At 61.0% G+C, this 26,886-nt stretch overlaps 1 protein-coding gene across 5 annotated transcripts in view; it reads left to right on the top strand.

Moving 5' to 3' along the window:
• The first annotated feature begins 1,977 nt into the window (after nucleotides 1-1,977).
• Nucleotides 1,978-26,886, top strand: part of LOC133351484 (homeodomain-interacting protein kinase 2-like) — a 57,287-nt gene continuing 32,378 nt past the window's right edge. The window contains exons 1-2 of one of the 5 annotated variants that reach the window (XM_061566735.1): nucleotides 1,978-2,905; nucleotides 11,854-12,769. In XM_061566735.1, the coding sequence (XP_061422719.1) occupies nucleotides 2,884-2,905; nucleotides 11,854-12,769 (938 nt within the window). In that variant the 5' untranslated portion in view covers nucleotides 1,978-2,883. Of the gene's footprint in view, nucleotides 2,906-9,891; nucleotides 10,033-10,189; nucleotides 10,317-11,488; nucleotides 11,628-11,853; nucleotides 12,770-26,886 lie in introns of those variants that run through there. The other 4 variants (XM_061566739.1, XM_061566737.1, XM_061566736.1 and 1 more) reach the window with 4 other exon arrangements.

The following is a 26,886-nucleotide window of genomic DNA, read 5'->3' as shown; positions in this document are numbered from 1 at the left end:
CAGTCAGCGCCGTGTTGTGTACAGACTGAGCTGCTGTGGAGAGTGTGTGGACTAGACCGTGACAGTTGTTAATAAAGAAAGTGCCTCCTAGAAACTCTGTCGTTGACACTACACAAAGACACAGATCCCCCTGATAGCCTCAACGGAATGTTGGGAAAGTGCTGTTAGCGAGCAGCACCTATTACAGCCAACACCCTCTCTCATCCACACACACACACACCCTCTCTCATCCACACACACACCCTCTCTCATCCACACACACACCCTCTCTCATCCACACACACACACACTCTCTCATCCACACACACACCCTCTCTCATCCACACACACACCCTCTCTCATCCACACACACACCCTCTCTCATCCACACACACACACACTCTCTCATCCACACACACACACTTTCTCATCCACACACACACCCTCTCTCATCCACACACACACCCTTTCTCATCCACACACACACCCTCTCTCATCCACACACACACCCTCTCTCATCCACACACACACACACACACTCTCTCATCCACACACACACACTTTCTCATCCACACACACACCCTCTCTCATCCACACACACACCCTCTCTCATCCACACACACACCCTTTCTCATCCACACACACACTCTCTCATCCACACACACACCCTCTCTCATCCACACACACACACCCTCTCTCATCCACACACACACACTCTCTCATCCACACACCCTCTCTCATCCACACACACACACTCTCTCATCTACACACACACACTCTCTCATCCACACACACACACTCTCTCATCCACACACACACACCCTCTCATCCACACACACACACTCTCTCATCTACACACCCTCTCTCATCCACACACACATACTCTCTCATCCACACACACACACTCTCTCTCATCTACACACACTCTCTCATCCACACACACACACTCTCTCATCCACACACACACACCCTCTCATCCACACACACACACTCTCTCTCATCTACACATACTCTCTCATCCACACACACACACTTTCTCATCCACACACACACCCTCTCTCATTCACACACACACCCTCTCTCATCCACACACACACCCTCTCTCATCCACACACACACACCCTCTCTCATCCACACACACCCTCTCATCCACACACCCTCTCATCCACACACACACACTCTCTCATCCACACACACACACCCTCTCTCATCCACACACACCCTCTCTCATCCACACACACACACCCTCTCTCATACACACACACACATACCCTCTCATCCACACACACACACTCTCTCATCCACACACACACACTCTCTCATCTACACACACACACTCTCTCATCTACACACACACACTCTCTCTCATCCACACACACACCCTCTCTCATCCACACACACACATACCCTCTCATCCACACACACACCCTCTCATCAACACACACACACCCTCTCATCCACACACACACACTCTCTCATCCACACACACTCTCTCATCCACACACACACACTCTCTCATCAACACACACACACCCTCTCATCCACACACACACACTCTCTCATCCACACACACACACACTCTCTCATCCACACACACACCCTCTCTCATCCACACACACACACTCTCTCATCCACACACACACACTCTCTCATCAACACACACACACCCTCTCATCCACACACACACACTCTCTCATGCACACACACACAGACCCTCTCTCATCCACACACACACTCTCTCATCCACACACACACACACTCTCTCATCCACACACACACCCTCTCTCATCCACACACACACATACCCTCTCATCCACACACACACTCTCTCATCGACACACACACAATCTCATCCACACACTCTCTCCTCCACACACACACACACACACCCTCTCATCCACACACACACACACACCCTCTCATTCACACACACACACACTCTCGTGCACACACACACACCCTCTCTCATCCACACACACACACTCTCTCATCCACACACACTGCACACACACGCACGCACGCCGCCCCGTGCTCCCCACACACACGCAGCGTGGCGTCACGCCGCAGGAACTCACGCACTCGCGCACGGCGCCCTCGCCCCTCCTCCTCCCCGCACCCTCCCCACGCACGGGCGGCAGCAGCAGCAGCGGGAGCAGCATCAGCGGCATCATCATCAGCAGCGGCAGCAGGCGAGAGGCACGCGGGCCGACAGGCGACATGTTGAGTTGACGCGGCCCAGCGCCCAACGACGCAGGCCCGTGCCGCCAGACTGCGCGGACCCCCGGGGCTGACCCCGCGCGGACCCCGAGACCCCAGCCGGAGTGAGGACCCCTTTAGAGCAGCTGACAGGGGGCCCCTCTCAACCACCACCACAACCACAACAACCACCACAACAACAACAACAGCAGCAGCAGCGACGTCGTCGGCCGTCGCCACCACTCAGCGAGGCCACTCGAGTTACAAATCTCGTTTAGAAAATCTCCCTTCTCCATGTTTGTCACCGTTTGATGTCTCTCGGCTCGCCTTCTTCCTGTGACGGCGATGGCCATTGGTGTTTGTTCGACGCACTGAGAGCACGGGGCGATTCGTTCCTTCGACAACCCGCGGAAGAGACTTCGAACGCTCTTGCGAGAAAAGAGGGGGGGCAAGGAGGTTGAAGACAGCAGCAGCAGAGGAAGAGGAGGAATCATCGCGAGTGGATTATTGCTGCGGGTTCGTCTCCGCCGTGGCCCCGTGCTGTCCGTGCGCGGTGCAGGAGGACGCGCAGATGGCGTCGTCCGCGTCGTCCCGGACGCGCGGGCCGATGTGCAGGTGAAGTCGTCCGCCGCCGCCGGGGAGGAGGAGGAGGCACGAGGAGGAGGCGGAGAGGACCGAGGGGAGCGGGGATGTCGCCGCGACTCCACGATGGCGCCCATACATGAGATCGGTAGGAGGAGGAGGATGGCGAGTCGCGACTGCTGAAGTTTATGACAACTCTGTCTCTCTCTCTCTGTCTCGCCATGGCTGTGTGTCTTCACGCGTCTCTGTAGCCCTGTGTCTTGTCTCTGTGCATGCGAGGGCGAGTCTCACATACTCTCCACCACCATCATCACATACCATATATGGGCTAATTATCCGCACCATCCACACCATAACCACCACCTCCACCATAACTTAACCATAATCCAACATCACCCAAACCTAATGCTGCATCGTTATTACCGAAACTCAACACTATCCCGTCCATCATCATCATCAACAGCAGCAGCATCATCATCATGACATCGATCACCAACAGTAACATCACCATCGCCGAACCTAACTAGGCAGCAGCATCATCATCATCTCCCCACCCTGACCCTAGACCTCCATCATCATCACCACCCTGTCCAGTTTCCCCTTTGTGACTGCTCCACGTGGTGTTGCACTGGGGGGGGGGGGGGGGGCACGCTGTGTCCGTGTCTCCCACCTCGCCTGTCTCTGTCTCCACGTCTCGCTGTGTCTCACGTGTGTGTGTCCCCGTCTCTCCAGTATCTCACGGCCCAATGTCTGTGTGTCTGCCTGTCCCATTATCGCCTAGCTCCCGGTTTCTGTCTCATTCTTGTATGTGTGGATGTGTGTCTCGCTGTCTCTGTTCAACGGAGTCTCCCTGTCTCCGCCTGTCTCTCTGTCCCCACGTGTCACCGCGTGTCGCACGTGGCCCTCTGTCCCCACGTGTCTCTGTCCCCACGTGTCTCCACGTGTCTCTGTCCCCACGTGTCCCCACGTGTCTCTGCGTGTCTCTGTCCCCACGTGTCCCCGCGTGTCTCTGCGTGTCTCTGTCCCCACGTGTCTCTGCGTGTCTGTCCCCACGTGTCCCCACGTGTCTCTGCGTGTCTCTGTCCCCACGTGTCTCTGCGTGTCTCTGTCCCCACGTGTCTCTGCGTGTCTATGTCCCCACGTGTCTCTGCGTGTCTCTCTGTCCTCACGTGTTTCTGCGTGTCTCTGTCTACACGTGTCTCTGCGTGTCTCTGTCCCCACGTGTCTCTGCGTGTCTCTGTCCCCACGTGTATCTGCGTGTATATGTCCCCACGTGTCCCTGCGTGTCTCTCTGTCCTCACGTGTCTCTGCGTGTCTCTGTCCCCACGTGTCTCTGCGTGTCTCTGTCCCCACGTGTCTCTGCGTGTATATGTCCCCACGTGTCCCTGCGTGTCTCTCTGTCCTCACGTGTCTCTGCGTGTCTCTGTCCTCACGTGTCTCTGCGTGTCTCTGTCCACACGTGTCTCTGCGTGTCTCTGTCCCCACGTGTCCCCACGTGTTTCCCCGCCACGCGCAGCACTTTCCCCTACGACCTCCGCGTCTAGGCCCAAGCGCTGCGCGTGGTGGCTGGGCGAGGCTGGAGGGCGAGGAGGGGTGATGGGTGAGCTAGGGGGTGATGGGTGAGGTTTGGGGTGTTGGGGTGGTGGGTGAGCTGGAGAGTATGGGTGAGGTTTGGGGTGTTGGGGTGATGGGTGAGCTGGGGGGTGATGGGTGAGGGTTGGGGTGATGGGTGAGGTTTGGGGTGTTGGGGTGATGGGTGAGCTGGGGGGTGATGGGTGAGGTTTGGGGTGTTGGGGTGATGGGTGAGCTGGGGGGTGATGGGTGAGGTTTGGGGTGTTGGGGTGATGGGTGAGCTGGGGGGTGATGGGTGAGGTTTGGGGTGTTGGGGTGATGGGTGAGCTGGGGGGTGATGGGTGAGGTTTGGGGTGTTGGGGTGATGGGTGAGCTGGGGGGCGATGATGGGCGAGGTTTGGGGTGTTGGGGTGATGGGTGAGCTGGGGGGTGATGGGTGAGGGTTGGGGTGATGGGTGAGGTTTGGGGTGTTGGGGTGATGGGTGAGCTGGGGGGTGATGGGTGAGGTTTGGGGTGTTGGGGTGATGGGTGAGCTGGGGGGTGATGGGTGAGCTGGGGGGTGATGGGTGAGCTGGGGGGTGAGGGTACGAGCGATAGTGCTCGCTCCGCGCGCTATCGCCACGACTCACGGCACCGTCACCACTCACTCGCTGCCTCTACCCCCCAGCCCTTCACTTGTCACGCCACATGGTCCGGGGCGCTGCTAGTCGGGTTTGGAGTCAGGGGTTATCGGCGTAAGGCACTACAACGAGAGTACAACATAACCCAATTCACAATTAATCATTATTCCACCCTATATTCCAATAATCCGATGAAAAAAACTACGGCTGACGTTTCGGGCAATGTCCCTTTTTCAGAGCTGGCATGTAGGTGGACTTCACACTTTACCCCGTGGGGCCATAAACATTAAAACTCCTGACATCGTAAACAAGTCCCAGGTGGTCTCTGGGCTGGAGGGGAGACATGTTCATGAAAGACAAAGATCCCCCGTATAGCCTTCAACAGATTTTTGGGGCAAGTGCTGTTAGCAAGCACCTATAAAGGCCGGCATGGGGGTGGCCAACACCACGCCCGGCCGACTTTGTCTCCCCAGTGGTGATGTTTACTACACACCACACTGTGTACCTAATTGAGGCCGAGTCGACCTAGGGGAGGCCCAGGACCGGTTAAGATAATCGTCACTGGTGTTGGCCGTGAGCGGGATTAGAACCGGGGTCGCCAGGTTCGAAGCGCAGCGCACTAACCGCTACACTACCACTCCCCACACACACGTGTACACACACACACGTGTACACACACACACGTGTACACACACACGCGCGTGTACGCACGAACAGGAAACGCCGCCCGCATTTTTGTCGTGAAATTTTTTTCCGAAGTGCGCAAAGAAACGTTGAGAGCCGCGTGCTGGGAACGACGCTGAGAGACAGCGAGAGGGGGGGAGGAGGTGGGGGGAGGCGCACGAGGATCAAAGAAGACGTTGGGGGCACGATCATCCGCATTGTCTCTAAACGGTAACTAATAGGCGACGTTTCGGGCAGTGAGCCTTCATATCATCCGAATCGCGTGAATGATTCATGTTGTGTTGTACTGGCGAGTGGGATTTGGGCAGGACCCCCCACGGACAGATGTTTATGCCCCCGGGGCACCAGAGTAGACAGAGATGTTGATGCCCCCGGGGCACCAGAGTAGACAGAGATGTTGATGCCCCCAGGGCACCAGAGTAGACGGAGTTGTTGATGCCCCTGGGGCACCAGAGTAGACGGAGATGTTGATGCCCCCGGGGCACCAGAGTAGACGGAGATGTTGATGCCCCCGGGGCACCAGAGTAGACGGAGATGTTGATGCCCCCGGGGCACCAGAGTAGACGGAGTTGTTGATGCCCCCGGGGCACCAGAGTAGACGGAGATGTTGATGCCCCCGGGGCACCAGAGTAGACGGAGATGTTGATGCCCCCGGGGCACCAGAGTAGACGGAGATGTTGATGCCCCCGGGGCACCAGAGTAGACGGAGTTGTTGATGCCCCCGGGGCACCAGAGTAGACGGAGATGTTGATGCCCCCGGGGCACCAGAGTAGACGGAGATGTTGATGCCCCCGGGGCACCAGAGTAGACGGAGATGTTGATGCCCCCGGGGCACCAGAGTAGACGGAGTTGTTTATGCCCCCGGGGCACCAGAGTAGACGGAGATGTTTATGCCCCCGGGGCACCAGAGTAGACAGATGTTTATGCCCCCGGGGCACCAGAGTAGACAGATGTTGATGCCCCCGGGGCACCAGAGTAGACGGAGTTGTTTATGCCCCCGGGGCACCAGAGTAGACAGATGTTGATGCCCCCGGGCACCAGAGTAGACGGAGTTGTTTATGCCCCCGGGGCACCAGAGTAGACGGAGTTGTTTATGCCCCCGGGCACCAGAGTAGACGGAGTTGTTTATGCCCCCGGGGCACCAGAGTAGACGGAGATGTTTATGCCCCCGGGGCACCAGAGTAGACGGAGATGTTGATGCCCCCGGGGCACCAGAGTAGACGGAGATGTTGATGCCCCCGGGGCACCAGAGTAGACGGAGATGTTTATGCCCCCGGGGCACCAGAGTAGACAGATGTTTATGCCCCCGGGGCACCAGAGTAGACAGATGTTTATGCCCCCGGGGCACCAGAGTAGACAGATGTTGATGCCCCCGGGGCACCAGAGTATACAGTCCCCGCGCCCCGAGGGAGGGACGGAGGAAGGGGTGGTCCATGGCAGTGAGGCCGTCCGTACAGGGGGGGTGGGGGCGCGGGGCCCGGGGCGAACCGCATTGTGTGGGCTTCAGACTAAACCCCCAAGTATTTTACATCTCACACCGTGACGGCGAAGCGCATTGCCCGCCCCCCAACCCCCCAAAGCGCGGGGCCCGGGGCGTACCCTCGGGACGGCTCTGCATGGCAGATCAGGCAACACTGTGGAGTGCCGTACAGGGGCAATGTAACGGAGGCAAAGACGCAGGCCTGCAAGTGCCCACTCACCCCCCTGCTGATGAAAAAGAGCCCTCACTCCACATGAGAGGGAGCTCTCGAGAGCCCCGCGAGAGCAGTGCTTTGGCCTACTCTTCTACGCTGGCCAGACGTCTCAGAAGAGGTGGGATTACCCACACTGAACTCCGCGAGCAGTGAGTCTCGTGGCCTCGTGTGGGGAGGAAACCGGAGAACTCCGAGACAACGCAGCGCCGCACTGCTGTATACGAGGGGGAGACACTCGAAGCTCCGCACAGATGGATTCTATAATCCATCACTTTACTTTCCACTGTCTGGCAGCCCAATCCTTCAACTCGGTCAGTCACCCATCCACTCACTCGCCTGCTCCTCACCTATCCACTCATCCGATTACTCACCTATCCACTCACCCGATTACTCACGTGCCCACTCACTTGAACCCTCACCTCAACTCTCATCTGGCCACTCACCTGCCCACTCGCATATTCCCACACCACCTATCCACTCACGAACCCTGACCTGGCCACTCGTCTAGTCACTCACCCACTCACCTCTTCGTCCACCTGGTCGCTCACGTGAGCTCCCGGGTGAGTCCTCACCTGGTGGTTTACCTGCTCCCTGCCCCCGTCACTCACCCTACTCACTCACCTGACCTCGGCTGGCCTCTGCAGGGGTCGCTAGGAGACGCGGGGAGTTATGTAATGGGCGCAGTGTCGTAACGTCAACACAGGCGGTGCATTGTGCTCCCTGCTGCTATTGTGCACGGGCTGGCATTGTGTTCCCGGCAACACAATGTGGAGTGTGCACGTGCACAGGGGCGCATGCAAGTACCACGATGGTGGAACAACACGATTGTGTATACAAGCAACACGATTGTGTCTGGATGTACACAACACTGTAACACTGTTGTGAAGCACATGTGTGGATGGATATAAACAATTGTGTAACACTATAGTGTCACATGTTGCATGCAAAGAAGGGGATTGTGTCCCGGTGCGCACGTACGTACATACTTACGTATGAAAACACCACGGTAATGTAACACTATAACACCACATACACCATTGTGCACTTACACAGTATCTGCAAGTACCCCTTACCACAGGTACACCTGACCCTGCGGCCTCTATCCCCTAGATACCCCTGAGCCAAGGTACCCGATGCCACGACCCCCTCGAGTCCCCGGATCGCAGGACCCCCCCCCCGGGGTCACCGCGTTACGCCACCGCGAGACTTGCGACAGCACGCGCCTTATCTCCCCGACAGAGCGAGGGGGTCGGCCAGAAAGGGGGCGGGTGGGAGGGAAGGGGATAGGGGAAGGGATAGGGGGCGGGGGGAAGGGGATGGGGGAGGGGATAGGGGGCCTTAGGGGATAGGGGAGGGGGTGACGTGGGGGGTGGGGTTTCTTGCGCGAGTGGAAAGAGTAACGCACACAAACATTCCACACAAACAACAACAGCCGCCACTACAATCATTGATGGTGATGTCACCACGGCCAGAGCTCGTGCCAGGCTAGGTGCACTTTGAGTGCGATGACTGTAAATGTCGAGGCTCGCTGTGATGGCTTAGCCAAGAGGATTGGCAGATGTGCCACCGACACACGCACACACAAAGGTGCCCCGTATAGCCTTGAACGGACTTTTGGAGCAAGTGCTGTGAGCGGAACAGCACATATGAAGTCACTCACTAAACACACACACACACTCTCACACACCCACAAAGACTCTCTCTCGCACTCCGAGGCTATAAATAGGCACTGCACCCTGAGCAGGCCTCGCCTGTTTAAACAGAACTCAAGGCGGAGACTCGGAGGACACACAGCGTACATAACACATGCACAACACACGTACACACCACGAATACACAACACACATCCACAACATACACAGCACACACACTAGACAGACACACGCAGACACAGAGTCGCACACAGACACAAAGACACACACACAGAGACACAGACACTTGATACACAAACAGAGACACACACATACACAAAGACACACACACAGACACACAGACACTGGATACACACACACAGACACACAGACACAGACACACAGACGTGGTGCTGGCCACATCACCCCACGTGACCGCCTTCATCGGTGGTGCCCGCGAGCAGTACTTGCCCCAACAGCCTGTGAAGGCTACACGGGGGATCGTTGTCTTGTTTAGGGGGGTTGAGAACTCTTGGCGAGGGAGATGGAGGTGGGGGAGGGAGTGGGTGGATGGATTGGGGGATGTTGGGGGGGAGTGGGGGGTGGAGGGGGTGCGAGATGGAGCGGAGGGGTGGGGGTGGAGGGAAGTGGTGGGGGGTGGAGGGGAGGGATTGGGGATGGAGGGGAGGGGGTGCGAGATGGAGGGGAGGGGGTGCGAGATGGAGGGGAGGGGGGCAGCTGCTACTGATGGCATGTGGAGGGAGACGAGAGTTGGATTGGGGGGGAGAGGAGGGGGGGAGGTTTGACTCGTGGTCGTCAGCGGAGGAAAATCTGCACCTGTCAAAGCCACACAACCCTCCCCCCCACCTCCCCCAGCCCCCCCACCGAACCACATCACCCAACCAGAGCACAGCACAGCATCACCATTTACAACTCAACCCTCAGCCCCCCACCACCCCAGCGTTCCTCGCCTTCTTCCTCACCGCTCTTCCTTCCCTCGATCCCGACCACTCAACCTCTCACCCTCCTCCACCGCCGCCGCTGCCGCCGAAGAAGGTCGGGAGTCGAGCTTAGGTGAAGGAAGTACCAGAGTGCAGAGGGGTCGTGAGCGAGCGAGCGAGCGGAGCGTGACGGGGACGACGGGAGGAGGAAGAGTCGCCCAGGAGAGGAACCTGGGGTTTGTAACTCAGTAGGGAAGTTGCCCATCCCCCAGTACCCCTCCCCTGCCCGGCCAGGGACCCCGAACGGGGGTCGTGTCTCTGGCGGGGGGGGGGGTCTATATCGGGACTCCCTCTGTGAGAGGGATAGGGGCTCAGAGGGGTCCAGGGCGGCGGGGAGGCGAGAGGTCCCGTGTGGAGGTACGGCGTGCATGCTGCTCTCTCGCTCGATCGCATCGTGGACTCTTCTCTCCGCTGATGAGTACTCGGCTCTGCAGCCTGCTGTATTCTCTACTCGGCTGTCACGTGTTTTATATCATGCACTCTGCTGCGTTGAGTACTCAAGTGTGCATTTGACTCTTTAGTACTCTCTCGTGTGCTATTCCGTGTACTATTACATCGTGTACTCTCATCTATCGTGTTCACTGTACTGCTGTGTGTGTACTCTGCAGTGCTGTGTATTACACTCTACCGTGTACTGTGATGTGGACTCTATTGAGTATACCAAGTGTGCCATGTACCCTGTGTCATGAACTATTCTGTTCTCTCTGGAATGATGTGTTCTGCTGTAGTATACACAGAGGCATGCTATGTCTCCCGTAGGGTTCAGTGTTCATCACTGAGGCTCACAGAGCCAGACTCGGGCTCCTGTAGGGTTCAGAGTTCATCACTGAGGCTCACAGAGCCAGACTCGGGCTCCCGTAGGGTTCAGTGTTCATCACTGAGGCTTACAGAGCCAGACTCGGGCTCCTGTAGGGTTCAGAGTTCATCACTGAGGCTCACAGAGCCAGACTCGGGCTCCTGTAGGGTTCAGAGTTAATCACTGAGGCTCACAGAGCCAGACTCGGGCTCCTGTAAGGTTCAGTGTTCATCACTGAGGCTCACAGAGCCAGACTCGGGCTCCTGTAGGGTTCAGTGTTCATCACCGAGGCTCACAGAGCCATACTACGTCTCCCATAGGGTTTAGTTTCAATCAGTGAGGCTCGCGTAGGGCTGCAGAGTGACGCAGTCGTAACACTCCTGCCTCCCAGTAAGACGCCCCCAGGTTATATTCCCGACTCTGGCATCTTTCTGAGTTTGTGTTCTCTCCCCCAGTTCTGGATTGGGTTTCCTCCGGGTTCTCCAGTTTCCTCCCATACCAAAAAAAACCCCATAGAATGTAATGGGCATTGGCCAAAACAACCCCCAATGCTGAGACATCCCCTGCAGATTACACAACAGCAGCAGTAGCAGCAACACCTCCTCCCGACCACGAAAAGCATGGCAGGACCCTCCTCATAAAGAGTCTCGAAACTCGGAGAGGCTTTCCTGGGTAACTAATCTGAATAAGAATCATCACCACCGAGGCTCGCAGATCAAACTCCTACCGAGTGAAGGTTGACTTCGACAGAGAGACGTAGACTTACATAGGTCACCATATATCATTAGCGGCCAGTACACTTACAATGCAGAGGTCACCTTCCTCCCAGCACCTCCTCTGTCCACGCAGCAGCGTAGGTGTCCTCCACCACGGTGGGTCGCGTGTGACGGGGCGGGGAGGGGGGGGGTAAAGAGTGGGGACCCCCTGACCTTTTCCCATAATTGACCAGGCTGGAAGAGTGGGCAACTACTCCCCCAGAGGGGGCTCCGTGGGGCTCCCAGAGGTGGAGGAGCATCTGCCAGCGGCGGGCGGCGTGGGTGAGCAGTTGCGGGACTGCGCCTTTACCCCTCGTCCGTCGTGTCTCTCCGCCCCCCACAGGCATGGCTATCCACCTAGAGGGAGATGCGCCCTCCTCCCACGCAGCCGCCCGGCCAAACTGCTCCATCTCCGCACGGGGACCTCCGCTTCTCCCTCCGGCGACGGCGGCGGCGGCGCACGGCGAGGGGCGGTGCGGCGTCGGCGGAGGGGGGGGTGCGCCCCCCCCCACCGCCGTGCCCCCCCACACCTTCTGCTGCCCCGACCACCTGCCTCTGGAAGACGACGACGGTGACGGCGACGACGACGGCGCCGTGGATTCGGCGATGATCACCGGCGGCGGCGTCGGCGGCGTCGGCACGACCGCTAACGACGGCGGCGGCGGCGGCCGCGTCACCGCCGCGACCGCCGGCGGGGGCGGCGGGGACTACAAGCTGGTGCCGCACGAAGTCCTCCGCTCGCCCGGCGATTGCTACGAGGTCCTCGGCTTCCTGGGCCGCGGCACCTTCGGCCAGGTGGCCCGGTGCCGCGCCAGGGCCCGCGGCGGGCTGGTCGCCGTCAAGGTGCTCAAGCGCCGGCCGGCGTCGTACGCCCGGCAGGCCCGCGTGGAGGCCGGCATCCTGGCGCAGCTGGGGGACGGCGACGACCACAACCTGGTGAGGGCCTTCGAGAGCTTCTCCCACCGGGGCCACACGTGCCTCGTGTTCGAGCTGCTGGCGCTCTCCCTCTACGACTTCCTCAAGCGCGGCCGCTTCCGCCCGCTGGGCCTCTGGGCCGTGCGGCCCGTCCTGCAGCAGGTGGCCGTGGCGCTCGCCAAGCTCGAGAGCCTGGGCCTCATCCACGCCGACCTCAAGCCGGAGAACATCATGCTGGTGGACCCGGCGCGCCAGCCCTACCGCGTCAAGGTCATCGACTTTGGCTCGGCCAGCCACGTCTCCAAGGCCGTGTGCTCCACCTACCTGCAGTCGCGATATTACAGGTGAGTGGTGGGCAAGGTGGCGGGGGCGCGGTGGTGGTGGAGCGCGGCTGGGTTGAGTCGAGCGGTGGCGGTGAGTGATGGTGTACGGATGTCGAACTTAGTCAACCGTCTTCACTGGAGGTGGTGCCAGCGTGACGGGGAACTGAGTCTGTGGTTTTGTATCCGCGTCGTGCAGTCACGAAGGGGGGGCGCGGTGTTTGACGGACAGGTGTCGTCTGCCTGTAGGGGGGCGATGCTGTTGCTGCTGCTGGTTGTAATGCACACGGAGTAAGGGGAGGTGGCATTTTTTTAATTAATTGGCAAATTGTGTGAGAGAAGGGGTGTCAGTGGGGTGTGAGTTTGTGTGTGAGTCGGAGTGTGAGTCAGGGTGTCAGTCGGGGTGTGTGAGTCGGGGCGTGTGAGTCGGGGTGTGTGAGTCGGGGCGTGTGAGTCGGGGCGTGTGAGTCGGGGCGTGTGAGTCGGGGTGTGTGAGTCGGGGCGTGTGAGTCGGGGTGTGTGAGTCGGGGCGTGTGAGTCGGGGTGTGTGAGTCGGGGCGTGTGAGTCGGGGCGTGTGAGTCGGGGCGTGTGAGTCGGGGTGTGTGAGTCGGGGTGTGTGAGTCGGGGTGTGTGAGTCGGGGTGTGTGAGTCGGGGCGTGTGAGTCGGGGTGTGTGAGTCGGGGTGTGTGAGTCGGGGTGTGTGAGTCGGGGTGTGTGAGTCGGGGTGTGTGAGTCGGGGCGTGTGAGTCGGGGTGTGTGAGTCGGGGTGTGTGAGTCGGGGTGTGTGAGTCGGGGCGTGTGAGTCGGGGTGTGTGAGTCGGGGTGTGTGAGTCGGGGTGTGTGAGTCGGGGCGTGTGAGTCGGGTGTGTGAGTCGGGTGTGTGAGTCGGGGCGTGTGAGTCGGGGCGTGTGATTCGGGGGTGTGAGTCGGGGCTGTGTGAGTCGGGGCGTGTGAGTCGGGGCTGTGTGAGTCGGGGTGTGTGAGTCGGGGCGTGTGAGTCGGGGGTGTGAGTCGGGGTGTGTGAGTCGGGGTGTGTGAGTCGGGGCGTGTGAGTCGGGGTGGTAGTGAGTCGGGGGTGTGAGTCGGGGTGTGTGAGTCGGGGCTGTGTGAGTCGGGGTGTGTGAGTCGGGGTGTGTGAGTCGGGGCGTGTGAGTCGGGGGTGTGTGAGTCGGGGTGTGTGAGTCGGGTGTGTGAGTCGGGGCGTGTGAGTCGGGGTGTGTGAGTCGGGGTGTGTGAGTCGGGGCGTGTGAGTCCGGGTGTGTGAGTCGGGGTGTGTGAGTCGGGGTGTGTGAGTCGGGGTCGTGTGAGTCGGGTGTGTGAGTCGGGGTGGTGAGTCGGGGTGTGTGAGTCGGGGTGTGTGAGTCGGGGGTGTGTGAGTCGGGGTGTGTGAGTCTGGGTGTGTGAGTCGGGGTGTGTGAGTCGGGGTGTGTGAGTCGGGGTGTGTGAGTCGGGGTGTGTGAGTCGGGGTGTGTGAGTCGGGGTGGTGAGTCGGGAGTGTGGAGGTCCGGGGTGTGTGAGTCGGGGCGTGTGAGTCGGGGTGTTGAGTGCGGGGGTGTGTGAGTCGGGGTGTGTTGAGTCCGGGTCGTGTGAGTCGCGGGGTGTGGTGAGGTCGGGTGGCTGTGAGTCGGGGCGTGTGTGAGATTCGGGGTGTGTGAGTCGGGGCGTGTAGTGAGTCGGGTGTGTGAGTCGGGGCGTGTGAGTCGGGGTGTGTGAGGTCGCGTGTGAGTTCGGGGCGTGTGAGTCGGGGCGTGTGAGTCGGGGTGTGTGAGTCGGTGGCTGTGTGAGTCGGGTGTGTGAGATCGGGGTGTGTGAGTCGGGGCGTTGGTGAGTCGGGGTGTGTGAGTCGGGGTGTTGAGTTCGGGTGTGTGAGTCGGGGTGCTGTGAGTCCGGGGTGTGGTGAGTCGGGGTGTGTGAGTCGGGGGCGTGTGAGTCGGGGCGTGTGAGTCGGGGCGTGTGAGTCGGGGCGTGTGAGTCGGGGCGGGTGAGTCGGGGCGTGTGAGTCGGGGCGTGTGAGTCGGGGCGTGTGAGTCGGGGCGTGTGAGTCGGGGTCGTGTGAGTCGGGGTGTGTGAGTCGGGGCGTGTGAGTCGGGGGCGTGTGAGTCGGGGCGTGTGAGTCGGGGCGTGGTGAGTCGGGGCGTGTGAGTCGGGGCGTGTGAGTCGGGGCGTGTGAGTCGGGGCGTGTGAGTCGGGGCGTGTGAGTCGGGGCGTGTGAGTCGGGGGCGTGTGAGTCGGGGCGTGTGAGTCGGGGCGTGTGAGTCGGGGGCGTGTGAGTCGGGGCGTGTGAGTCGGGGCGTGTGAGTCGGGGCGTGTGAGTCGGGGCGTGTGAGTCGGGGCGTGTGAGTCGGGGCGTGTGAGTCGGGGCGTGTGAGTCGGGGCGTGTGAGTCGGGGCGTGTGAGTCGGGGCGTGTGAGTCGGGGTGTGTGAGTCGGGGCGTGTGAGTCGGGGCGTGTGAGTCGGGGTGTGTGAGTCGGGGCGTGTGAGTCGGGGCGTGTGAGTCGGGGCGTGTGAGTCGGGGCGTGTGAGTCGGGTGCGTGTGAGTCGGGGCGTGTGAGTCGGGGCGTGTGAGTCGGGGCGTGTGAGTCGGGGCGTGTGAGTCGGGGCGTGTGAGTCGGGGCGTGTGAGTCGGGGCGTGTGAGTCGGGGCGTGTGAGTCGGGGCGTGTGAGTCGGGGCGTGTGAGTCGGGGCGTGTGAGTCGGGGTGTGTGAGTCGGGGTGTGTGAGTCGGGGTGTGTGAGTCGGGGTGTGTGAGTCGGGGTGTGTGAGTCGGGGTGTGTGAGTCGGGGTGTGTGAGTCGGGGTGTGTGAGTCGGGGTGTGTGAGTCGGGGTGTGTGAGTCGGGGTGTGTGAGTCGGGGTGTGTGAGTCGGGGTGTGTGAGTCGGGGTGTGTGAGTCGGGGTGTGTGAGTCGGGGTGTGTGAGTCGGGGTGTGTGAGTCGGGGTGTGTGAGTCGGGGCGTGTGAGTCGGGGCGTGTGAGTCGGGGTGTGTGAGTCGGGGTGTGTGAGTCGGGGTGTGCCCTCGCATCACGGAGCCGCTTGGCAGCAGGCCGAGGTCGGAGTCGCGTTCTGCTGAGACCGCACAGCGAGGGAGTGTGTGTCTGTGTGTCTGGTGTCCGTGTGTCTGTGGGGGGAGCGGTGGCACAGCGAGGGAGTGTTGTGTCTGTGTGTCTGTGGGGGGAGCGGTTGGCACAGCGAGGGAGTGGTGTGTTCCTGTGTGTCTGTTGGGGGAGCGGTGGCACAGCGGGGAGTGTGTGTCTGTGTGTCTGTGGGGGGAGCGGTGGCACAGCGAGGGAGTGTGTGTCTGTGGTTCTGTGGGGGGCGGTGGCACAGCGAGGGAGTGTGTGTCTGTGTGTCCCTGTTGGGGAAGCGGTGGCACAGCGAGGGAGTGTGTGTCTGTGGTCTGTGGGGGAGCGGTGGCACAGCGAGGGAGTGTGTGTCTGTGTGTCTGTGGGGGGAGCGGTGGCACAGCGAGGGAGTGTGTGTCTGTGTGTCTGTGGGGGGAGCGGTGGCACAGCGAGGGAGTGTGTGTCTGTGTGTCTGTGGGGGGGAGCGGTGGCACAGCGAGGGAGTGTGTGTCTGTGTGTCTGTGGGGGGAGCGGTGGCACAGCGAGGGAGTGTGTGTCTGTGTGTCTGTGGGGGAGCGGTGGCACAGCGAGGGAGTGTGTGTCTGTGTGTCTGTGGGGGGAGCGGTGGCACAGCGAGGGAGTGTGTGTCTGTGTGTCTGTGGGGGGAGCGGTGGCACAGCGAGGGAGTGTGTGGTCTGTGTGTCTGTGGGGGGAGCGGTGGCACAGCGAGGGAGTGTTGTCTGTGTGTCTGTGGGGGAGCGGTGGCACAGCGAGGGAGTGTGTGTCTGTGTGTCTGTGGGGGGAGCGGTGGCACAGCGAGGGAGTGGTGTGTCTGTGTGTCTGTGGGGGGAGCGGTGGCACAGCGAGGGAGTGTGTGTCTGTGTGTCTGTTGGGGAAGCGGTGGCACAGCGAGGGAGTGGGTGTCTGTGTGTCTGTGGGGGGAGCGGTGGCACAGCGAGGGAGTGTGTGTCTGTGTGTCTGTGGGGGGAGCGGTGGCACAGCGAGGGAGTGTGTGTCTGTGTGTCTGTGGGGGGAGCGGTGGCACAGCGAGGGAGTGTGTGTCTGTGTGTCTGTGGGGGGAGCGGTGGCACAGCGAGGGAGTGTGTGTCTGTGTGTCTGTGGGGGGAGCGGTGGCACAGCGAGGGAGTGTGTGTCTGTGTGTCTGTTGGGGAAGCGGTGGCACAGCGAGGGAGTGGGTGTCTGTGTGTCTGTGGGGGGAGCGGTGGCACAGCGAGGGAGTGTGTGTCTGTGTGTCTGTGGGGGGAGCGGTGGCACAGCGAGGGAGTGTGTGTCTGTGTGTCTGTGGGGGGAGCGGTGGCACAGCGAGGGAGTGTGTGTCTGTGTGTCTGTGGGGGGAGCGGTGGCACAGCGAGGGAGTGTGTGTCTGTGTGTCTGTGGGGGGAGCGGTGGCACAGCGAGGGAGTGTGTGTCTGTGTGTCTGTGGGGGGAGCGGTGGCACGCGAGGAGTGGGTGTCTGTGTGTCTGTGGGGGGAGCGGTGGCACAGCGAGGGAGTGTGTGTCTGTGTGTCTGTGGGGGGAGCGTGTGGCACAGCGAGGGAGTGTGTGTCTGTGTGTCTGTGGGGGGAGCGGTGGCACAGCGAGGGGAGTGTGTGTCTGTGTGTCTGTGGGGGGGAGCGGTGGCACAGCGAGGGAGTGTGTGTCTGTGTGTCTGTGGGGGGAGCGGTGGCACAGCGAGGGAGTGTGGTGTCCTGTGTGTCTGTGGGGGGAGCGGTGGCACAGCGAGGGGAGTGGGTGTCTGTGTGTCTGTGGGGGGAGCGGTGGCACAGCGAGGGGAGTGGGTGTCTGTGTGTCTGTGGGGGGAGCGGTGGCACAGCGAGGGAGTGTGTGTCTGTGTGTCTGTGGGGGGAGCGGTGGCACAGCGAGGGAGTGGGTGTCTGTGTGTCTGTGGGGGGAGCGGTGGCACAGCGAGGGAGTGTGTGTCTGTGTGTCTGTGGGGGGAGCGGTGGCACAGCGAGGGAGTGTGTGTCTGTGTGTCTGTGGGGGGAGCGGTGGCACAGCGAGGGAGTGGGTGTCTGTGTGTCTGTGGGGGGAGCGGTGGCACAGCGAGGGGAGTGGGTGTCCTGTGTGTCTGTGGGGGGAGCGGTGGCACAGCGAGGGAGGTGTGTGTCTGTGTGTCTGTGGGGGGAGCGGTGGCACAGCGAGGGAGTGTGTGTCTGTGTGTCTGTGGGGGGAGCGGTGGCACAGCGAGGGAGTGGGTGTCTGTGTGTCTGTGGGGGAGCGGTGGCACAGCGAGGGAGTGGGTGTCTGTGTGTCTGTGGGGGGAGCGGTGGCACAGCGAGGGAGTGGGTGTCTGTGTGTCTGTGGGGGGAGCGGTGGCACAGCGAGGGAGTGTGTGTCTGTGTGTCTGTGGGGGGGAGCGGTGGCACAGCGAGGGAGTGGGTGTCTGTGTGTCTGTGGGGGGAGCGGTGGCACAGCGAGGGAGTGGGTGTCTGTGTGTCTGTGGGGGGAGCGGTGGCACAGCGAGGGAGTGGGTGTCTGTGTGTCTGTGGGGGGAGCGGTGGCACAGCGAGGGAGTGTGTGTCTGTGTGTCTGTGGGGGGAGCGGTGGCACAGCGAGGGAGTGGGTGTCTGTGTGTCTGTGGGGGGAAGCGGTGGCACAGCGAGGGAGTGTGTGTCTGTGTGTCTGTGGGGGGAGCGGTGGCACAGCGAGGGAGTGTGTGTCTGTGTGTCTGTGGGGGGAGCGGTGGCACAGCGAGGGAGTGTGTGTCTGTGTGTCTGTGGGGGGAGCGGTGGCACAGCGAGGGAGTGTGTGTCTGTGTGTCTGTGGGGGGAGCGGTGGCACAGCGAGGGAGTGTGTGTCTGTGTGTCTGTTGGGGAAGCGGTGGCACAGCGAGGGAGTGGTGTCTGTGTGTCTGTGGGGGGAGCGGTGGCACAGCGAGGGAGTGTGGTGTCTGTGTGTCTGTGGGGGGAGCGGTGGCACAGCGAGGGAGTGTGTGTCTGTGTGTCTGGGGGGGAGCGGTGGCACAGCGAGGGAGTGTGTGTCTGTGTGTCTGTGGGGGGAAGCGGTGGCACAGCGAGGGAGTGTGTGTCTGTGTGTCTGTGGGGGGAGCGGTGGCACAGCGAGGGAGTGTGTGTCTGTGTGTCTGTGGGGGGAGCGGTGGCACAGCGAGGGAGTGGGTGTCTGTGTGTCTGTGGGGGGGAGCGGTGGCACAGCGAGGGAGTGTGTGTCTGTGTGTCTGTGGGGGGAGCGGTGGCACAGCGAGGGAGTGTGTGTCTGTGTTGTCTGTGGGGGGAGCGGTGGCACAGCGAGGGAGTGTGTGTCTGTGTGTCTGTGGGGGGAGCGGTGGCACAGCGAGGGAGTGTGTGTCTGTGTGTCTGTGGGGGGAGCGGTGGCACAGCGAGGGAGTGTGGTGTCTGTGTGTCTGTGGGGGGGAGCGGTGGCACAGCGAGGGAGTGGGTGTCTGTGTGTCTGTGGGGGGAGCGGTGGCACAGCGAGGGAGTGGGTGTCTGTGTGTCTGTGGGGGGAGCGGTGGCACAGCGAGGGAGTGGGTGTCTGTGTGTCTGTGGGGGGAGCGGTGGCACAGCGAGGGAGTGGGTGTCTGTGTGTCTGTGGGGGGAGCGGTGGCACAGCGAGGGAGTGTGTGTCTGTGTGTCTGTGGGGGGAGCGGTGGCACAGCGAGGGAGTGGGTGTCTGTGTGTCTGTGGGGGAGCGGTGGCACAGCGAGGGAGTGTGTGTCTGTGTGTCTGTGGGGGGAGCGGTGGCACAGCGAGGGAGTGTGTGTCTGTGTGTCTGTGGGGGGAGCGGTGGCACAGCGAGGGAGTGGGTGTCTGTGTGTCTGTGGGGGGAGCGGTGGCACAGCGAGGGAGTGGGTGTCTGTGTGTCTGTGGGGGGAGCGGTGGCACAGCGAGGGAGTGGGTGTCTGTGTGTCTGTGGGGGGAGCGGTGGCACAGCGAGGGAGTGTGTGTCTGTGTGTCTGTGGGGGGAGCGGTGGCACAGCGAGGGAGTGGGTGTCTGTGTGTCTGTGGGGGGAGCGGTGGCACAGCGAGGGAGTGGGTGTCTGTGTGTCTGTGGGGGGAGCGGTGGCACAGCGAGGGAGTGGGTGTCTGTGTGTCCTGTGGGGGGAGCGGTGGCACAGCGAGGGAGTGTGTGTCTGTGTGTCTGTGGGGGGAGCGGTGGCACAGCGAGGGAGTGGGTGTCTGTGTGTCTGTGGGGGGAGCGGTGGCACAGCGAGGGAGTGGGTGTCTGTGTGTCTGTGGGGGGAGCGGTGGCACAGCGAGGGAGTGGGTGTCTGTGTGTCTGTGGGGGGAGCGGTGGCACAGCGAGGGAGTGTGTGTCTGTGTGTCTGTGGGGGGAGCGGTGGCACAGCGAGGGAGTGGGTGTCTGTGTGTCTGTGGGGGAAGCGGTGGCACAGCGAGGGGAGTGTGTGTCTGTGTGTCTGTGGGGGGAGCGGTGGCACAGCGAGGGAGTGTGTGTCTGTGTGTCTGTGGGGGGAGCGGTGGCACAGCGAGGGAGTGTGTGTCTGTGTGTCTGTGGGGGGAGCGGTGGCACAGCGAGGGATTGTGTGTCTGTGTGTCTGTGGGGGGAGCGGTGGCACAGCGAGGGAGTGGGTGTCTGTGTGTCTGTGGGGGGAGCGGTGGCACAGCGAGGGAGTGTGTGTCTGTGTGTCTGTGGGGGGAGCGGTGGCACAGCGAGGGAGTGGGTGTCTGTGTGTCTGTGGGGGAAGCGGTGGCACAGCGAGGGAGTGTGTGTCTGTGTGTCTGTGGGGGGAGCGGTGGCACAGCGAGGGAGTGGGTGTCTGTGTGTCTGTGGGGGGAGCGGTGGCACAGCGAGGGAGTGTGTGTCTGTGTGTCTGTGGGGGGAGCGGGTGGCACAGCGAGGGAGTGTGTGTCTGTGTGTCTGTGGGGGGAGCGGTGGCACAGCGAGGGAGTGGGTGTCTGTGTGTCTGTGGGGGGAGCGGTGGCACAGCGAGGGAGTGTGTGTCTGTGTGTCTGTGGGGGGAGCGGTGGCACAGCGAGGGAGTGGGTGTCTGTGTGTCTGTGGGGGGAGCGGTGGCACAGCGAGGGAGTGTGTGTCTGTGTGTCTGTTGGGGAAGCGGTGGCACAGCGAGGGAGTGGGTGTCTGTGTGTCTGTGGGGGGAGCGGTGGCACAGCGAGGGAGTGGGTGTCTGTGTGTCTGTGGGGGGAGCGGTGGCACAGCGAGGGAGTGTGTGTCTGTGTGTCTGTTGGGGAAGCGGTGGCACAGCGAGGGAGTGGGTGTCTGTGTGTCTGTGGGGGGAGCGGTGGCACAGCGAGGGAGTGTGTGTCTGTGTGTCTGTTGGGGAAGCGGTGGCACAGCGAGGGAGTGGGTGTCTGTGTGTCTGTGGGGGGAGCGGTGGCACAGCGAGGGAGTGGGTGTCTGTGTGTCTGTGGGGGGAGCGGTGGCACAGCGAGGGAGTGTGTGTCTGTGTGTCTGTTGGGGAAGCGGTGGCACAGCGAGGGAGTGGGTGTCTGTGTGTCTGTGGGGGGAGCGGTGGCACAGCGAGGGAGTGTGTGTCTGTGTGTCTGTTGGGGAAGCGGTGGCACAGCGAGGGAGTGTGTGTCTGTGTGTCTGTGGGGGGAGCGGTGGCACAGCGAGGGAGTGTGTGTCTGTGTGTCTGTGGGGGGAGCGGTGGCACAGCGAGGGAGTGTGTGTCTGTGTGTCTGTGGGGGGAGCGGTGGCACAGCGAGGGAGTGGGTGTCTGTGTGTCTGTGGGGGGAGCGGTGGCACAGCGAGGGAGTGTGTGTCTGTGTGTCTGTTGGGGAAGCGGTGGCACAGCGAGGGAGTGGGTGTCTGTGTGTCTGTGGGGGGAGCGGTGGCACAGCGAGGGAGTGTGTGTCTGTGTGTCTGTTGGGGAAGCGGTGGCACAGCGAGGGAGTGGGTGTCTGTGTGTCTGTGGGGGGAGCGGTGGCACAGCGAGGGAGTGGGTGTCTGTGTGTCTGTGGGGGGAGCGGTGGCACAGCGAGGGAGTGTGTGTCTGTGTGTCTGTTGGGGAAGCGGTGGCACAGCGAGGGAGTGGGTGTCTGTGTGTCTGTGGGGGGAGCGGTGGCACAGCGAGGGAGTGTGTGTCTGTGTGTCTGTTGGGGAAGCGGTGGCACAGCGAGGGAGTGTGTGTCTGTGTGTCTGTGGGGGGAGCGGTGGCACAGCGAGGGAGTGTGTGTCTGTGTGTCTGTGGGGGGAGCGGTGGCACAGCGAGGGAGTGTGTGTCTGTGTGTCTGTGGGGGGAGCGGTGGCACAGCGAGGGAGTGGGTGTCTGTGTGTCTGTGGGGGGAGCGGTGGCACAGCGAGGGAGTGTGTGTCTGTGTGTCTGTTGGGGAAGCGGTGGCACAGCGAGGGAGTGTGTGTCTGTGTGTCTGTGGGGGGAGCGGTGGCACAGCGAGGGAGTGTGTGTCTGTGTGTCTGTGGGGGGAGCGGTGGCACAGCGAGGGAGTGTGTGTCTGTGTGTCTGTGGGGGAAGCGGTGGCACAGCGAGGGAGTGTGTGTCTGTGTGTCTGTGGGGGGAGCGGTGGCACAGCGAGGGAGTGTGTGTCTGTGTGTCTGTGGGGGGAGCGGTGGCACAGCGAGGGAGTGTGTGTCTGTGTGTCTGTGGGGGAAGCGGTGGCACAGCGAGGGAGTGTGTGTCTGTGTGTCTGTGGGGGAAGCGGTGGCACAGCGAGGGAGTGTGTGTCTGTGTGTCTGTGGGGGGAGCGGTGGCACAGCGAGGGAGTGTGTGTCTGTGTGTCTGTGGGGGGAGCGGTGGCACAGCGAGGGAGTGTGTGTCTGTGGGGGGAGCGGTGGCACAGCGAGGGAGTGTGTGTCTGTGTGTCTGTGGGGGGAGCGGTGGCACAGCGAGGGAGTGTGTGTCTGTGTGTCTGTGGGGGAAGCGGTGGCACAGCGAGGGAGTGTGTGTCTGTATGTCTGTGGGGGGGAGCGGTGGCACAGCGAGGGAGTGTGTGTCTGTGTGTCTGTGGGGGGAGCGGTGGCACAGCGAGGGAGTGTGTGTCTGTGTGTCTGTGGGGGGAGCGGTGGCACAGCGAGGGAGTGTGTGTCTGTGTGTCTGTGGGGGAAGCGGTGGCACAGCGAGGGAGTGTGTGTCTGTATGTCTGTGGGGGGAGCGGTGGCACAGCGAGGGAGTGTGTGTCTGTGTGTCTGTGGGGGGAGCGGTGGCACAGCGAGGGAGTGTGTGTCTGTGTGTCTGTGGGGGGAGCAGTGATACAGCCAGGGAGTGTGTGTCTGTGGGGGGAGCGGTGGTACAGCGAGGGAGTGTGTGTCTATGTGTCTGTGGGGGGAGCGGTGGTACAGCGAGGGAGTGTGTGTCTGTGTGTCTGTGGGGGGAGCGGTGGTACAGCGAGGGAGTGTGTGTTTGTGTGTCTGTGGGGGGAGCGGTGGCGCAGCGGTTAGTGCACTGCGCTACGAACCCGGCAGAGACCCGAGTTCAATGCCCGCTCGCCACCAACATCAGTGGCGAATATTCAGCCGGTCCTGAACCTTCCATAGGTTGACTCGGCCTTAAACGAGAATTGGGGAGACAAAGGCGGCCGGGGGTGGTGCTGGCCAGCCACCCCCTCGTGCCCCGTGCCGTCCTTCATAGGTGCTCACTAACGATACTTGCCCCAGCAGTCTCCTAAATGCTATACGGGGGAGCTTTTTCTTTGTGTGGGGGTCAGTGCGAGTGTGAGTTTGCGTGTTGCGGACGGGCGAGTGTGTATTTTGCAATAAAAGTGCACCTATCCTGGCACAAGCGTCGTGGTGAGGTCACCGGCACTTAGTGGTGAATGTTGGCTGTTGTGTGGGTGCGGCAGAGGGCATCGGCCACATCCTCACCATCACGACTCGTTACAATAATCGTCATCGCAGAATAATTGAGGATCGCCTTCCACCATCATCATCATCCACCATCATCATCCACCATCATCATCATCCACCATCATCATCATCCACCATCATCATCCATCATCGTCACCATCCTCGCCAAGTCTTCATTTGTCAATGATTATATTCCCAGTCGCTGTGTCGGCTGGCGTAGGTAGCACGTGACTTGTAGCGTCAGTAGCCGCAGCATGGTTAGCGAGGGCTATGCTGGATGCGGTGTGCCGGGCGGGGAAGTTTCCTGCGGGTCGCCGATCCGGGCAGATCCTACTTGAATCACCATCCTCACACCGCTCCTCACCACCTTGCTCACCGCTCCTCGCTACCCATCACCCTCTCTCTCGGCAGCTGCTTGAGTCGAGTAACTCGAGATAGGTTGTGGTGACGTCACTGCGGGTGCTCATTACCGACCCCCAGCAGAGACCCCCCCCCTCTCCTTACCCCCCCCCCCCCACACTTGTCCAATCCCAGGGGTCCGCGTGACCCCCTCCTTTCTTGCTTATGCGGGCAGTGCGGGTGATACCATTCATAGGGGGGTCGGCAGGGAGGGGGGCATTAGCATATGTCACAAACATCCCGACTTGCAGTAGTGGGTGGCTTTATCTGGACTCAACCTCCCGCGGTCATCCACAACCACCACTAATCACCCACCACCACCACCGCCACCAGCACCACCAAACACCACCACCAACCATCCTCCACGTTTGGTGGGCGGTGGTGGTGGGTGGTTGGTGTGTCTGGGCAATCGTCACGGAGTCTCAAGACTCCGTGTCAGGAGGGTGCCGCTCCGCCGAGGTGCTTGGGCCCTGAGCGGTGAGGGTCCCGCGGCTTCGTGTGGCCACGGGACCGGAGAACCCGGAGAGAACCCAGCACCGCGCTGCTGTGTACGAGGGGGGGACACCCATAGCTCCGCTACGCATGAACCCGCTTGCTGTACTGCAACCTCTTCGCGACTCGAGTTCCATTCCCGCTCACGGCCAATAACAGTGGCGAATATTTGAACCGGTCCTGGGCCTCCCCTACGTCGACTCGGCATCAAATGAGTACCTGGTGTGGTACGTAAACATCGCCACTCGGGAAACAAAGGCGGCCGGGCGTGGCCTTCATAAGCGCTACTCGCTAACAGCACTTGCCCAAAACGCCTGTTAAGGCTATACGGGGGATCTTTGTCTTGTTTATGCGTGTGGGGAGCGGTCGCATCGCGGTTAGCGCGCTGCGCCACGAACACGATGACCCGAGTGTGTCATTGAGAGGGAGAGTGCGTTTTAGAAAGTGTGTGAGCGAGAGTGTGTCAGATAGAGAGAGTTTGAGAGAGTGTCAGAATATGTGCAAGAGAGAGTGTGTCACAGTGTATTCAAGAGTGTGTCAGCGTTTCAGTATTTAAGGCAGTGTAAGAGTGTGGTTAGGGTGCGTGTAAGCGTGCGCTTTCGGCAGCAGCGTGTCAAATGGTGTGTGTGTGTGTGAGAGAGAGAGAGAATGTGTATGAGCATGTAGGTCTGAGTGCGTTCGTCACAGGATGTGTGCGTGTCAGTGCTCGCAAACATCACTTGCTCCATCAGTCTATGTAGGCTATATGGGGGACCTTTATCTATGTTTTGTGAGAGTGTTTGTGCGTGTCGAGTTGGCCTCAAATGAGTAGCTGGTGCGGTGTGTGAACATCGTCACTCGGGAGATAAAGGTGGCCGGGCGTGTTGGCCTTCGTGTGCTGTGCTTAATAGGTGCTCGCTAATAGCACTCTGCCAAACATACTAATGCGGTGTGTAGACCGTCAGCACTGGGGAGACAAAGGCGGCTCGCGAACAACACACTTGACCCGACGGTCTATATGGGGTATCTTTGTCTTTGTTTTGTGAGAGTGTGTAAGAGCGAGCACGTGTGTGAGAAAATGTGTAAAATCATAGCACCCGCGTGATTATTTTTCTCGCGCTGTGAGGTTCAAATGCGGAGAACCAAGCCGAGATGCCACACTATCCAGCAGCGGATAGACCAAGGACGGTGCCTGCACGGATCAAAGCATGTTACCTGCAGATTCAAGAAGTTGCAGGGCTGCACCTGTACCCTTGTGAGATTCAGGGGTTGTATTTAAATCGAGCGAACCTGCTGATTCACTGGGTTTCCATTGACGAAGGGAAACAAGTCACATTTTCCCATCGATATTTCCCCTTTTTTATAATTATTCGTGTAATTTTTAGCCACTTGTAGGTTGTTTTTTTCCGAAACGAAATCGCTTCTTTGCTAGCGGCCTCCAGTCGCGGCGTGCGCACGCTTTTCACCAGACCGCTTGCCGATTCTATCCGCCTGCGACCGCGCGGAATTGGTGACGTGCGGCTCGCTGCACGGGCGTCACCGTCTGCCATGAAATCTGCCACGCGTCTCTCTTGTCTCGTCCTTCACGACGTACGCACCACGGGAAGGGGGGGGGGGGGCAGAGTCAGGGTTCTAATGCCCTGGCAAAAGAAAAAGGGATGGGAATAGGCAGAGAGAAGAGAGAGGAACTAAGGGGACCAGGATGGAGAAGGAACCGAGAGACGGGAGCAAATGGTTCAGGAAAGATGACGATGGGGAGGGAGAGGCTGCATGAGGGCATTGCTGCTGCTGCTGCACGGACGAGGAGCGGCGTCTGTTTTCACAGCGGGCGGCGGGGAGAGGGGGAGGGGTTCAGAGTGGGGGTGGCCAAACAGAAGCCACGCGATTTACTGGAGGCTTGATTGAGCTGGTTTAGAGAGAGCGAGAGATGAACGGGATGTATTGGAGTCAAACTCGGCAGCGGTGAGTGGCGGCGCCGTGGTGCGGCACTGTCTCTCTCGGGGTCGTGTTGGGTGCGGTGCTCGGAGTCACCGCGTCACCGCGCGACCGTTCGGCATAGAGACCGCCGCCGGGTACTCATTAACCTGGCACTGGTGCCAGCCTGTACCACCACCACAACAACACACAACCACCACCGCAGGTGCCAGCCTGTACCACCACCACCACCACAACACACAACCACCACCACTGGTGCCAGCTTGTACCACCACAACAACACACAACCACCACCGCAGGTGCCAGCCTGTACCACCACCACCACAACAACACACAACCACCACCACTGGTGGCAGCCTGTACCACCACAACAACACACAACCACCACCGCTGGTGGCAACTTTCCACCATCACCACCAGCCACACACCATGACAAGCATCCACCGCCACAACAACAGCACAACCGCCACAACAACAACCACCACTATCACCACATCTGAAACAACTGCTACCAC

Source organism: Lethenteron reissneri, chromosome 37, assembly GCF_015708825.2.
Source record: "Lethenteron reissneri isolate LAM-NWPU_2019-01 chromosome 37, ASM1570882v1, whole genome shotgun sequence".
NCBI lineage: Eukaryota > Metazoa > Chordata > Hyperoartia > Petromyzontiformes > Petromyzontidae > Lethenteron > Lethenteron reissneri.
The sequence above is the reverse complement of the archived record's forward strand: the minus strand, read 5'-3'. Positions and strand labels throughout refer to the sequence as shown.